The following is a 14,924-nucleotide window of genomic DNA, read 5'->3' on the forward strand; positions in this document are numbered from 1 at the left end:
CAGCGTACCACCCACACACAGATCAGCACACCCCCCCCACACCAGCACACCCCACACACACACCAGCACACCCCCCACATACACCAGTACACCCCTCCACATCAGCACAGCCCTCTAATTCAGCACGCCCCCCACATACTGCACACACATCTCACATCCCCCACATACTTGCACATACACCTGTGCACACACTGGCCCACACCCCCACATGTACACCAGCACATACCCTCACATGCATCTGCTCATACTCCTGCACAGACCTCACTCTGTCCCTTCCTTCCCAGGCACACTCCTCGGTGGAGAGAGCGGGCTTAATTGGTGGCGTGAAACTCAAAGCCATCCCTTCGGATGGCTGCTTTGCCATGCGAGAATCTGCCCTGCGGGAGGCCGTGGAGAGAGACAAGGCAGCCGGCCTGATTCCATTCTTTGTAAGTTCAACAGCACTTATTTCAGGAGGCACAGAGGAGTCTCTGAGCCCTGTCTCAGCCGGGTAGAGCCACCTGGCTGGCTGCCGTGAGGGTTGCAGGTCAGGTGGTATTTGTAGCGTCTCCTTGAGGAAGGCTGGAGAAAGACTCCCTGTAGTTTTCATTCTACACCTTTCATCTCAGAAAGGGGCAGCTGGAACACCCGTGTCTGGAGGATTCTGCCAAGCCGATGAGTCTTGCTTCTGCTTCTTGCTAAAAGGAATCCTCCTTCATTATTCCATTTTCTTCATTTTTAGCTTCTTAGTTATATACTGTTCTGTTATGCCTTCCTGTGACCTCTTGTGTTATTATCACCATACATTTAAATTCTGTATATATTTAAACTCTCATTAGCCATTGTGAGTTTGTGTAGGCAATAGGCTTTAGATAAACCACCTCCGGCAACCACTCATCTTTTTACTGTTTCCATCGATTTTCCTTTTCTAGAATGTCAGACAGGTGGAATCGTGTAATATATAACCTTCTCAGACTGACTTCTTTCACTTAGAAATATGTATTCAAGTGCTGGGTAACTGATTAATTTTATTGCTGAATCATGTTCATGGTATGCACATACCAACATCTACTTATTATTCACGTATTGAAGGATATCTTGGTTGCTTCCAAGTTTTGGCGATTATTAATAAAGTGATATAAACATCTGTGTGCAGGTTTTGTATAGACATAAGTTTTCAACTCATTTGGGTAAATTAGAATGGAATTGTTGGATGAAGTGATAAGAATGTGTTCAGTTTTGTAGGAAACTGCCAAACTATCTTTCAGAGTGGCTGTGCCAATTTGTATTCCTGGGCACAATGTCTGAGAGTTTGTGTTTTTCCATATCCTTGTTGGAGTTTGGTTTTGTCAGTGTTTCTGATTAGAGATGGGTGATGGTATCTCATTGTTTCTTTAACTTGAAATGTCCTAATGATATAAGATGCCCAGCACATTTTCATGCCCTTATTTGCTGTCTGAACATCTTCCCTGGTGAGAGGTGTGCTCAGATCTTTGCCCACATTTTAATCAGATTGTTTGTTTTATTATTGTTGAATTTTAAGAGTTCTTTGTATGCTTTGGATATCAATCCTTTATCAAGATATATGTTTTGTAAATGTTTTCTATCAATCCTGGGCCTCTGTGTCTCTGAATCATGTCTCTTGCAAGGCAGTTTATCAGTTATTTCTTTCTTGGATTGTGCCTTTGGTGCTGTTTTTAAATTTAATCACCAAATCCAAGGTCATCTAGATTTTCTCCTATGTTACCTTCTAAGAGTTTTATGGTTTTGCATTTTACATATAGGTCTATGTTCTATTTTCAGTTAATTTTTGTGAAAGGCATAAGGTCTGTCTGAGTCATCTTTTCACATGTGAACATCTACCTGTTCTAGCACCATTGTTGAAAACACTATTCTTCCTCTATTGAGTTACCTTTCTTCTTTTTCAAAGATCAGTTGAGCACAGTGGAGTGGGTCTGTTTGTGTTCCATTGACCTGTTTGTTTCTTCTTTGCCAAGAGCACACTGTCTCAATTATTGCAACTTTGCATTAAGCCTAAGGTCAGGTAGTGTCAGGGCAGACCTCTGACATTGCTGTTCAATATGGTTGGCTATTTGGGGCTTTTGCATCTTCATATAAACTTTAGAATCAGTTTGCAAATATGCTCAATATAACTTGCTAGAACTTTAAATGAGATTGCTTTGCATTTATAGATTACGTTAGAAGAATCGACATCTTGATATTAACACATTCTATCCATGTAATGGAATAGCTCTACATTAATTAAGATTTTTTATTTTATTAAATCAAAGTTTTGTATTGTTCCTTATATAGATCTTACACCTATTATGTTGGTTTTATACAGAAGTATTTCATTTGGGGCACTAATGGAAATAGTACTATGTTTTTGGTTTCAAATTTCATTGTTTTTGTTGCTGGAATTTAAGAACAATTAACTTTGTCTATTACACTTTCATCCTGCAGCTTGTTAAATTGTTTATTAGTTTCAGGAGGGCTTTGTTTTTGTCTTGGTTTTTCATTTAATCTTTGAGATTTCTACATAGATAACCATGTTATCTGCAAACCAAGACAATTTTTTCCAATCTTTTACATATATTTTATTTTCTTGTTTTATTGCATTAGCTACAACTTCTAGCACAATTAGCTACAATTTCCACCACAATGTTGAATAGGAGTGGTGAAAGCAGATATACCCACCATATTCCTGATCTCAACAGAAAACATGTTTGCACTAGGGTTTTTATAAATTTCATTTATCACATTGAGAAAATTCTGCTTTAATCCTAGTTTGCTAAGAGTTTTTTTTTTTTTATCATGAATGAGTATTGAATTTTGTCAAATGCTTCTGTATCTACTTACATAATCATGTGATTTTTCTTCTTTATCTTGTTGATAATATAGGCTATATTAATTATTTTCAAATATTGGATAAGCCTTCATACTTGGAATAAATCCCACTTGGTTGTGTTGTTTAATTTTTTTATACAGTGTTGGATTCCATTTGCTAATGTTTTGTTGAGGAATTTTGCATCTATATTTATAAGAGATTATTGATCTATAGTTTCCTTTCTTGCAGTGTCTTTGTGTGGATTTAATATTAGAGTAATGCAAACTCATAGAATTAGGAAGTTAGGCAGAATTTCTTTTGTTTCTATTTTCTATAAGAGATTGTAGAGAACTGGCATAATTATTTCCTTAAATGTTTGGTGGAATTTATCAGTGACTCCAACTGAGCATGCCATGTCTGTTTTAGAAGGTTATTAAATATTGATGCAATTGAAAAATAAAGGTAGCCCTACTGAGATCATCAATTTTTCTTTGTATAAATTTTGATAGATTTTATCTTTCAAGGAATTTATTCATTTCATTTAAGTTTTTAAATTTATGGGCAGAGTCAGTAATATTCTTTTCTCTTTCCTCTTCTCTCCTCCCCTACTATCTCCTCTCTTCTCCTCTCTTTTTTCCTTTCCTTTCTTTTTTCTTCTCTTTTCCCTCCTTCTATCCCCCTCTCTTTCTCTCCCTCCCTTCTTTCCTTCTTTTCTTCTTTCCCTCTTTCTTTCTTTCTCTACTTTTTTGAGACAAAGTCTTGCCCTTTCAGCCTAGGTAGATTGTAGTGGCATCAGCCTAGCTCATAGCAGCATCAAACTCCTGGATTCAAGTAATCCTCCTGCCTCAGCCTCACAAGCTGGGATTACAGGTGCCTACACAACACCTGGCTAATTTTATTATTGTCAGTAGAAGTGGGGTCTTGCTCATGCTCAGGCTGATTTCCAGTGCATGAGCTAAAGCAATCATCCTGCCTGAGCCACCACACCTAACCAATATTTCTTTATTATTTTTTAAATTTCCATTGGATCAATAGTAATGGCTCCACTTTTCATTTCTGATATAGTAATTTGTGTCCTTTCTCTCTTTTTTATTAGTTAACCTGAGTAGAGATTTTCAAATTTGTTGATCTTTTCAATGAAACAGGTTTCTTCACTATTGATTTCCTGTTTTCAATTTCATTGATTTCTGCTTTAATTTTTATTCTTTTCTTGTCTTTTGTTTATTTTGCATTTAAATTCCTTCATTTTCTTATTTCCTAAAATAGAAGTTTAGATTATAGATTCTCCTTCTTTTATAATATATTTTATAATATATGCATTCAGGCTCAGCACCTGTGGCTCAAGCGGCTAAGGCGCCAGCCACATACACCTAAGGTGGTGGGTTCAAATCCCCAGCCCGGGCCGCCAAACAACAATGACGGCTGCAACCAAAAAATGGCCAGGAGTTGTGGCAGGCGCCTGTAGTCCCAGCTACTTGGGAGGCGGAGGCAGGAGACTCGCTTGAGCCCAGGAGTTGGAGGTTGCTGTGAGCGTGATGCCCTGGCACTCTACCCAGGGGGACAGCTTGAGGCTCCGTCTCAAAAAAAAAAAAAAAAAATATATATATATATATATATATGCATTCAATGCTGTATTTCCCTCTAAGCTTTGTTCTCACGGCACCCCACACATTTTGATGAATTGCATTTTCATTTTCATTGAGAATGAAGTACTTTTAAATTGCTTTTTAGGCTTGTCCTTTGACCTTTAGAAATGTGTTAGTTGATCTCTAAGAGTTTTTGGCTTAGGGTTTTCCAGCTGTCTTTTTGTTACTGATTTCTAGTTTAATTCCACTGTGTCCTGAGAGCATATTTCATGTAATGTTTATTCTTTTAAATTTGTTGAGATATGTCTCATGGCCCAGAATGTAGTCTCTCTTGATGAATCTTCCAAGTGAGCCTGAGAAGAACATATATTCTGCTGTCATTAGACAAAGTATTATAGATATTAATTAGACCCAGTTCATTGATGGTACATTTCAATTCAACTACACGTTTCATTGACTTCTCACTGAAGGATCTGTCCTTTTCTGATGGAGAGGCCTTGAAGTCTTCAACATAAGACTGAATTTATCTATTTCTCCTTGAAGTTCTATGACTTTTTGCTTTCTGTATCTTGATGCTTTGTTGTTTGGTTCATATACATTAAGGTTGTTATGTCTCCTTGAAGAAACATAGCATTATCATTATATAACCCTGCTCTTTTAAAGAAATTATTTTGGTCCCTCCTATGCCCTCTGGTGAGTTTCTTTTTAATTCTTAATTTTAGTAAAGTGTACATAACAAGTTTATAATCTTAACCATTTTTAAGTGTTTAGTTAAGTGGCATTAAACACATTCACATTGTTTTGCAAGCTACCACCAATCCATCTCCAAAACTCTTTATGCCAAACTGAAACTACATTAATTAAACAATGACTCTCCATTCCCTCCTCTCCTGAGCCCCTGTAAACCACCATTCTACTTTCTGTCTCTATGAATTTGACTATTCTAGGTTCCTAATAAAAACGGAATCATATACTATAGGTCATCCTCAAAGTCACCATACATAGAAAAAATTATACTTAATTGTACCTTTATTTATGAAGCATTCATTATGAATTTTTCCCAAAATTGGCCAATACATAAAGATTATTTTACAAACATCTGGTAAAATTTTTTTAATACAGGGACTGTTGGGGTCCTGCCCTGGGACCAGGGTTTGCTAAGACTTATGGAAACTGGCAGCGACTGACTGAAGAAATATAGAGTTAGAAAACAATGGTAAAGAAAGACATGAGACATAGAATAGAATTAAAAGTGGGAGCTCAGGGGTCTATTGCCCATTTGTGGGATTCCAGCAATGGCACTGCGTGTTTGCTCCCCTCTGCTTTTATTGAAGTCTATTTGCCCAGAGGGTAAGATGAGGGAGGGAGCAAAGATGCCAGAGTTTCTCTGATTGAGTATATCAGCTCCTCTTGTTATTATTATTAACCTTAAGGGTAGCCTTAAGAAAACTGAAATCTGAGCCTTGTATTGGAAGAGCCTCCTGCATGAGATCACACACAGAGATTTCTTGGGAGATGTTAAACTCTGCTAGTTCCCGGTAGAATAAAATGTCAACCACCAGCCTTAATCTCCTCTGAGGAATTGGTGGGAGGAATTTTCTTTCCATCACCACCACAAAGGATCTTCCTATGCAATAAGGGATGTAAGTTGTTCTGCCCATATCTCAGGGCTCAAGCTACTCCCTTGATCTCTGCCCAAGGCAAATGCAAATCTCCACAATGGGTATCTGCTTTGCCTGTTTGCTAGGCAGAAAATGACTCAGTTAATGTATCTTTCTAGGTCTTTGCCATAGTCTCTTCTGTGACTATTTTTCCTCAGAGTGCTCACAGACTCAGTAGGGGTGTTTACAAGCTGAATCTCCAACAGGCTAGAATTTCAGAAAAGGCAGGAAGCTTGATAGCAATGGCTAGCTTAAATGTAAACTAGCTGGCTTTTTTTGGTTCTGACTCATTCAGCTTACTTTTTAATTTTCCTATTTTCCTAGGAGTGCTTTGCCTTGCCAAGAATGGGATCTTCAGTCCCCATTCTCCCTGCAGGGATACCCCGTATGTGTCTTTTTGTGACTGACATATTTATTTCACTGAGTATAATGTCCTCAAGTTTCACCCATGTTGTAGCAGGTGCCAGAATTTCCTTCCTCTTCAAGGCTGACCTTTACAAAGAGATTTGCTTTGATTTTTCCTGAAGCCGTATAGCTTCTTTGTCCCCCATTTTATGCATTACTGTCTGCTGTGTTTAGCTGAATTTTGTGTAGTGAAATGTATGCATTCCTTTCTCATTTAGTTTTGTGTATGATCTATATGTGTTTTCTTTGTTGTTACGAGGATGATGACATTTAATATCCTAAAATTATATACTTAGAACATAGCTTTAGAACTGCTCAACCTAAATAACATATGAAGGTCTGGTTCTTTGCATCTGCAATGTATCCCTACTCCTTTCAGTAGTTGGTATCCAAAAATTATGTCTTTATACTTTGTACGTCCAAGAACATAAACTAGTCATTTTTAGAAATTCACGAGTCTCTGTAGTTGTATAGAAAAAATGAGGAGTTATGAAAACAAATTTGTAATAGCATTAGCTTTTAGATTAATAATTGCCTTTAAAAATGTCTCTTAAATTAAGTAGAAAACACAAAGTGCAATTATAACCCATCGTCATGACAACACTGGCTCTCATAATTGCCCAGTCCAACACTGGCTCTCATAATTGCCTAAAGATCTTTAGTAAGGTCTTTACTTCTTTACATGCCTTTATGGTATCAGAAGTGTTTTCACGTTTCAGCCTGCAGGTCCACTTTCAGCATTTCTCAAATCACAGGTCTAGTGGTAATGGCCATCCTCAGGTTTTGTTTATCTGGGAATGTCTTCATTTCTCCTTCACTTTTGCAGGATATTAGATTCTTGATTGAGTTTTGTTTTTTTCCTTTAGTGCTTTGAATATATATCAGTCTACTACACTACCTTCTGACTCTAAAATTTTTGATGAGCAATCCTGCTGATAATCCAGTGAGGCTCCCTTGTATGTAATGAGTCACTTCTCTCATGTTATTTTCAAGATTTTCTTTTCATCTCCGGATTTTGACAGTTTAGTTATATTGTGTCTCAGTGTAGATTTCTTTGAGTTCATTCCACTTGGAGATTTTTTAGCTTCTTTGATATATATAAAATATATGTATTATATATTAATTATAAATCATGTAATATTAATTATATGACATAAATTATAACATATATTATATAATTTCTCAGATTTGGGACATTTTTCCCCTTATTTATTCAGACACTCTGTCCCTTCCTGTCTCTTTTCTCCTTCTAAGAATCCTCTAATCTGTCAGTTGGTCAGTTTGATGGTGTTCCACAAATCCCTTAAGCTCTATTCACTTTTCTTCAATTTATTTTCTTTCTGCTCCTCAGACTCAAAAATTTCCATTGTCATATCTTCAAATTATTTGTCTTCCATTTGTTTAAAGCTGCCTTTGAGTCCCTTTGGGGAGTTTTTCATTTCAGTTATTATTCTTTACAGCTCCAGAATTTCTGCTTTGGTTTCTTTTACAAACTGGTAGCCAAAGTGGACATGGACATTACAATGGTGTATCATTATGAAAAAAAACGTTCTTTTTGTTTTTATTATAGTACTATGTTTTTGCTGATTATATGTATTAACTACCTTATAAAATTGATAATCATAGGAGAGTGTAAAAAGGCAAATAAAAGTTGGAAGAGAAGCATATGTAACCTTTAATTTATATTCTTTTAGTCCCTTTCTTGTACATTTTAACATGCATTTATTTATATATTTATTGTATACACCACATTATGATTTTCTTTCTTCACCTCAAATATTACAGGCATTTTTTCAGATCCTTACATACTATATAAAAGTTGTGCATAACCCCATTATATCTTTGTCTGACTCATCTCTAATATATACATATGAGTACACACACACATGCATAACATAAATAAATGTAAATATAATTCCCTGGGTAGGAATCCACACGTATATGTAAACTGGAAGTATCCTAGTGCTAGACATTTGGGATATTTATGTTTCATACTTTCTTACAGTAATTGGATCACTTAACTTTTTTATTTATGTACTTATTTGCTTATTTTATATCTATTGGCTATTCCTTGGGAACAATTCTAGCATTGGAATTACTTGATCAACGAGATAGTTTTCAAGACTTTCGATACTTTGGAATACTGTTGTATTCCCCTCCAGAAAAGCTGTACCAATGTATACTGAAACTTTCTTTATGACAAAGTTATTAAAAACATAGACAGGCTCTCCCTAAAAGCAACAGACAATCAGGGAAGGATTTTTAAACCAGGGAGTGACACAATCAGATTTATATTTTCAAAAACGCCTCTGTCATCTGAGTGGTACATCACAGCAATGATAGACGTGGTCCATCGAGCTCGGTGATGAAATGTGTCTCTAGTCATCTGCTCATTATAACAAAGTCCTAAAATCAGGGAGATGGCCTTCCATGTACACCATCTCAAAGGTGTACCTATAAAGACAACATCACAGGTTCTCATGGCTTTTCTTGGGCAAGGGAGGGAAGAGGAGCTGCTCTTAAGCGTGGTCTGTTATCAGCCCTTACAGAATGGCTGTTAACAATTAAGAGCCACGGCTCGGCGCCTGTGGCTCAAGCAGCTAAGGCACCAGCCACATACACCTAAGGTGGCGGGTTCGAATCCCCAGCCTGGGCCCACCAAACAACAATGATGGCTGCAACCCAAAAATGGCCAGGCGTTGTGGCGGGCGCCTGTAGTCCCAGCTACTTGGGAGGCTGAGGCAAGAGACTTGCTTGAGCCCAGGAGTTGGAGGTTGCTGTGAGCATGATGCCCTGGCACTCTACCCAGGGTGATAGCTTGAGGCTCCGTCTCAAAAAAAAGAAATAGAATAATTAAGAGCCACTACTTTTGGAGATTATAAATTATTTTAGTACACTGACTATCTGAAAAATATTCATTGAGACCTATCCAAACTTGGTTTGCCTGTGGGAATGTATCTATGATATGAAAATTATTCATCACATGTGTCAGGGCATAGACATGGCTAGGGATGGCCAGTGAGATGGCAGGAGGTGGGTAGAGTAAGTATTATGTAGCAATTTGCTAATGATAATGAGGATGTGGATGAAAATAATGGTGGTGGGTGTGAAAAGAAGGGAATGGATTTGAATGACCTTCAGGGAGAGTCTTGGTCACTAATGGAATGTAGTGGGTAAGGGAGGAGTTCATATGGCTTTTCCCTTAGGACATCTGCTATTCCACCCCTTGAGATGTGGCACACATACAGAGCCTAGGTTGGAGAGAGAAGACAATAGGTCGTTTTTACATAGCTAACGTTGGATGGTGCTGGGTCATCTGAGTGGAGAGGTCCACATGACAGTTGGGCTCACAGAGAAGAGAGGTCTGACCCAGAGACACAGACATGGGGCTCATCTGAGTTTGGGTGACCCCTATGTCAGTAGGAATGACCAAGTAGCCCATGGGGTCTGCTTGGGAGATGCCGAGGAATATAGGAGCTCAGAGAAGCCTTCTCCCTTCATTCATTCTGTCTTTACTAAGAGAAAGTAACTTTTGACTTCCTTAAAAGTAGGTTTCCTAGGGTGCTTATGAGTGAAATTCAGATTCCACTGGGCTAATGAGAGAAAGAAAATGTGGGAAGAGATTCCTTTATAAAGAAGTTTACTCATAAAGGAAAGAAGAACAAGTAGATCAGTTGCTGGGGAGAATGTCAGTTAGAGGGAGGACGTGCTGGGATGACAGATTTGTGTGTATTTACATGGTCAAGAGAAGGAGCAGGTGGGGAGAGACACCAGTCCTGAGACAAGACTGCACGTTTCATTGAGAGTAACAAAACCAAGTCGTATTTGCTTCGAGAACATTACGGAGATAAAATTAATATGCCATTGTTGGAATTTTGCCCTAAAGCCCAATATTCTGGAACAATTTTGGAAGGCCTCTGTGACCCGCTGGCAGAAGCCACAGAAGTGGCCTCTGATACATCAGAGCAGAGGGTCACAGCTGTCCATTCCTGCACTGGGGTGCTCATCAAACACTTGATTCCAGCCACTGTGCCAGCCATGGTCCCCTTCCCTGTGGCATGGTCCTTGGTAGGGAAGACAGATGAACCCCAAGTGTTGGCACCATTTGAGGGGTGCTGCATTGAGTATATGAGGGTGGAGTGCAATGGACTCCACAGAAGGGATCAGGGAGCCTGATGCTCTGAGGACCTGCAGGCAGGCGCCCTGGGCACAGTCCCTTTCTTATTGAGGGAACGAGTATGCAAAGGTACAGAGATGTGAAGGGACATAGGATATTTGGGGCAATGCAACTAGTTTTTTATCTTAGATGGGCGGCTGATGGATTGTGAAGCTGGAAAGAGACTCAGGGTCCCCATCCTAGAGTGGTTGGAGCCTGAGTCTGTCTCACTGCCCAGCTGTTGTGACACCCATTCTGTCTGGGTGCAGCCTTCAGGGACACAGGGATGCAGACTTCATTATATCCCCAAGGGGGATCACAGACCCCTCAAAATTCAAGACCCTCTGCTGAGAGCAAGGGGCACATTTGGCAGCATTTGACCCAGAAATGCTGAACTGCTGCCCTTCCATTCCTGGCTTGGGGCTTATGATAATATTTCCCTTTCTTCCTCCTGAAGGTTTGATTCCCTGATGAGCTAACTTGATAAGACTCAGGCCACGGACAGAGGCAATGCCTGCAAGGCACAAACCTGGGGGTGGGGGCTGGTGGGTGAGGCGAGAGGACATCATCACGCAGGGGCCGGTGCTTCACACCAGGCTCTTCCAGAGACGAGGCCCTCACCTCCCCTGCCCCGCCTTCCCCTGCACAAATGTGATTATGTCCCTGCAGAGCAGGCTGAATCAGGTCAGTGTCGCCGAGCAATGCTGAGCTGCGGTGATCAGAGCCTGAAGCGGACAGAGCAGGCGCCGGCTGTAAAGTGGCTTCTGAGAACCAGGACAAGCTGCCTTGTGGCTCAGTGCCACATACACAAGCCATTGAGAACACTGTCCAACCAGGCTCGTCCAACCAGGCCTCTCTGCAGAGACCCACAGCTTCGTCAGCCACATCTACCCCAAGAGCCTGTCTCTGCCATCTATCCCCAGGCCTCCCTCTTGGGAGCAAAGTGCTTGGGCTTTTTGGAGGGGTCTCTGGCATGGCCCTGGGGCTCTGGGTTCCTTAACTTGGGACCCAGGGGGCCTGTCTACCCAAGGTGTTGCAGGAGAAGAGTTGACCAAATCTGGTCAACCTTTGGTCTGCTCCTGCGTTTCTGTGTGTCCTTGGACAGTTAACCACCTCTTAGAACCTCACTTGCATCATCTGTAAAGTAGGATCACAAACATGATGACTGGGTGTCATCTGGGAGAGCTCTCAGCACCAGTCTGCTGTGGGTGAGCTCTCAGAACATGTCACTCGTTCTTACTCTCACCTGAGGCCAGCCAGGACAAGGCAGGATTTTATTATTTCTATAAACATGTTTGATACTAAAGACAAAAAATCAGTAATTCCATAAGAATCTAAGAATAAAAGCTTATGTTAGCCAAAATCTCCTCTGAGGTTTTAATATTTGTTGACTATCATTCTAGATACTTTTCTATGTACACATTAATAGATAGGAAATAATTTCAGCAAGAAGATAGTTAACATGTGATTATAACAATAGAAGTTATTGCATTTAATTCAATTAGCATTTAACTGAGGAAAATGAGACAAAACTGTAGGAATCACTGAAATACAAAATTTCCTTTCTAGGAGACAAAAACCTGGAAAAATAAATTATAAGTGATATTGATCTTGCTAAGTTATTCTGGGTTCTACTTCTAACTTCATAATTTTTAATATTCTCTTGACCACCCAGACAAGGCATTCTGAGGGTCTCATGCTCTACCCACTGAGCCAGGCGGGTGCCTCAGACAGGGCATTTTAATATTCATTTATATAATAGGATAAAATTGCAAATACCAGAGAACAATAATAACACACTGACTTGAATTCCCACTACATGACTCAGTTTGTCAGAAGGAAGCAAACACGTAGAGTTCTTGACTCTTGACTGGAGGAGAGGATGAGGTTTAGAGAAAGGGGCTGAGAGCTCAGAAGTGTTGAGGTGAAGAGCTGAGCCCCACAGGGCCCATGCAGCCCGTTTGTGTTGTACGTGAGAAAATGGAACTCAGTGAGGTGCCAGTATGACATAGCTGGGCCTCCGAGCGGGGCTTCACACGTGGGTTATCTGTCTGTGTATAATCATGCCTTTTCATTGCCTGTGTTTCTGATGCTTTGACATCTTAGGGCCCTGCTGATTCTGGAGGGCCTGCGCTCTCAACCTGCTCTCAAGGTTAACAGCTTCCTAGAGCTATTAAAGGACCCATCAGCAGTGTACCTTCATCTGTGTACCAGCAACCCAGAGTCTGCACCCACCACCTCCTCTGTGGGGCTCTCACCCATGGGCCACTCTCCACCTGCCCTCATCACCCAGGGCAGCTAGAGGCAGGCCCTTCCCCCAGAGCCCACTGAATTTGTTCAAGCTAGCCAGTCCCAAGCCTGCAGACTCTGCCTTGCTGTTCTTCCCATGGAGACTGTTAGGGTGTGAACTGGTGTACATAGGTCTTGAGAAAGATTTCTTCAAAGATTAGGACAGAAAGAAAAAAAGTCTATTTATTTTTCCTAGAAAAATAGGAAAGGATCTATTAGAAAAGGACCAGCACAGAGGTGAAATAGGGCGAGTGTGCTGGCCTAGAAAACCAGCTTCTCAGACTTTTTATTAAGGGGATGGAGGAGATTTATGGTTGTAGCAAATTAGCAAGGTGCTGTGAACTACTGCCTTCTTCTATCTTCTTAGTGGCTGGCTGATAAGCAGCTGCCTCACCATTGGAGACAGGCTTATCACAGGTGATTGTGATCTGTCTGTGATTTTTTTCTGCCCTTGAGATATGGTTTTGAGTAGAAACTAAGGGCCTGCACCACCCTCCCCCTTTGGCTTCTGTTCAGGAACTGCTCAAGGCTGAAACAGCAGATTCTAAAGACAGTTTTGGCAAATATAAAGAGAAAGATTTATAATTCCTTTCTGTCTGTTAGGCTTTTTTCAGATGTTGTTGAAAATGGAACCTTGCAGGATACCTGTCAGTTGGTTAGCTAGGAAGAAAGAGCTCGTGGGATTGATTCTAGCCATAACTGAAAAGCCATGAATTAATAACTTTTCTATCATTCACTATTAAGGTCATCCTCTCAAAAACTAATAAAGCCCCTTGCCTATGATTTTCCCATATCCCCTCTGCCTCCTGACTGGCCCTGATCTTCCCGTGCCTGACCCTGTGACGCGATGTGCCTCCTCTTGGGAACTGTGAGCAGCCTCTCTCTTCAATAGCAGTGGTGTCCCAATCTGTCAGGCTTAACATGCCTGAATAATGATACAACTTACATGTTTATGCTGCCCGTAAGAGTAGCCTTTGGGGACTAGGAGCCCATGGGCACAGTACAGCGACACTGAGAGCCCTGCTGGGCCCAGTCAGGCCTGTCCTGGGAATGGGAAGACTCCAGTGCCTGGACAGGGGTGGCTCTCTGAGAAGCAGTGACAGGCCCCCTCCACCCAGGCAGCTCTGAGAGCTGTGGCCAGGCCAGACACCGTGTTTGTTACCTTGCCTAGAGCACCTTGACTTGCTCTGAGAGGAGACTCTGTCTTCCAGGTAAAATTTAGGCAGCCATAAGTGAAATAATCAGAGAGGCCTCTGACTTAGGCTCATATAATGAAGTTCTGACCTCTCTGCCCTTATCCTCAAAAGCATTTCATTATCCAGACAGTGTGTGACATCTGTAAATCAATTATGCTCTTTGGGTTTGTAAACACAATGTGTGTTTTGACTATTTGGAAAGTTTTAATTCAGCAAATATGTCTCAGCATCTCAAAGTCCATCAAAATGCAAATTCCCAGCCACACAGATAAGGCCAGAGCATGGCTTGGGTTTAGAGCAGTGGTTCTCAATCTTCAAATGCCACGGCCCTTTAATACAGTTCCTGTGGGTCACGACCACAGGTTGAGAACCGCTGGTTTAGAGGGAGAGAGACAGGAATAGCACAGGCTGTACAGGCGTAGGGCTGCCCCCTGAGGCGCTCAGAGGGCAGGACTGCCACGGTGACCTCTGGCCCACACACCCAGGGGTGTGAACAGCAGCACTCCCCACTCTCCCAGAGCATCCCTTTTGGAATCATGTTCACTGTCAGTAGTGTTTTCTCCTGAATCTTTTGAGGATTGAAGTTAGCATGCCTTTGGGAGAAGGACCATTCAGAAAGGGAAAGGCAGTTGATTCAAGCTGGCAAGGGACACTCTTGCTCAAAATCCTGCTGTGTCTCTTAACTGACGCAGAGGCTGTTCTGAAGGACGCCTTCCAAGAACGCCTTGCACAATCCCAGCGTGCTGGAGCCTCACGTCTGCTGTCCTGCCCTGTGCTCTGGGTGCACACTCACACCCACCCACAGACACAGACACACACTCCCAC

At 41.1% G+C, this 14,924-nt stretch overlaps 1 protein-coding gene across 1 annotated transcript in view; it reads left to right on the forward strand.

The window, feature by feature from the left end:
- DDC (dopa decarboxylase) overlaps nt 1-14,924 on the forward strand; it is an 89,714-nt gene that overhangs the window by 40,654 nt on the left and 34,136 nt on the right. Inside the window, exon 6 of the mRNA XM_023517877.1 lies at nt 285-428. Within this exon, the coding sequence (XP_023373645.1) occupies nt 285-428 (144 nt within the window). The remainder of the gene's footprint in view (nt 1-284; nt 429-14,924) is intronic.

The sequence above is a fragment of the Otolemur garnettii genome, unplaced genomic scaffold, assembly GCF_000181295.1.
Source record: "Otolemur garnettii isolate 467f Iridium unplaced genomic scaffold, OtoGar3 scaffold00123, whole genome shotgun sequence".
NCBI lineage: Eukaryota > Metazoa > Chordata > Mammalia > Primates > Galagidae > Otolemur > Otolemur garnettii.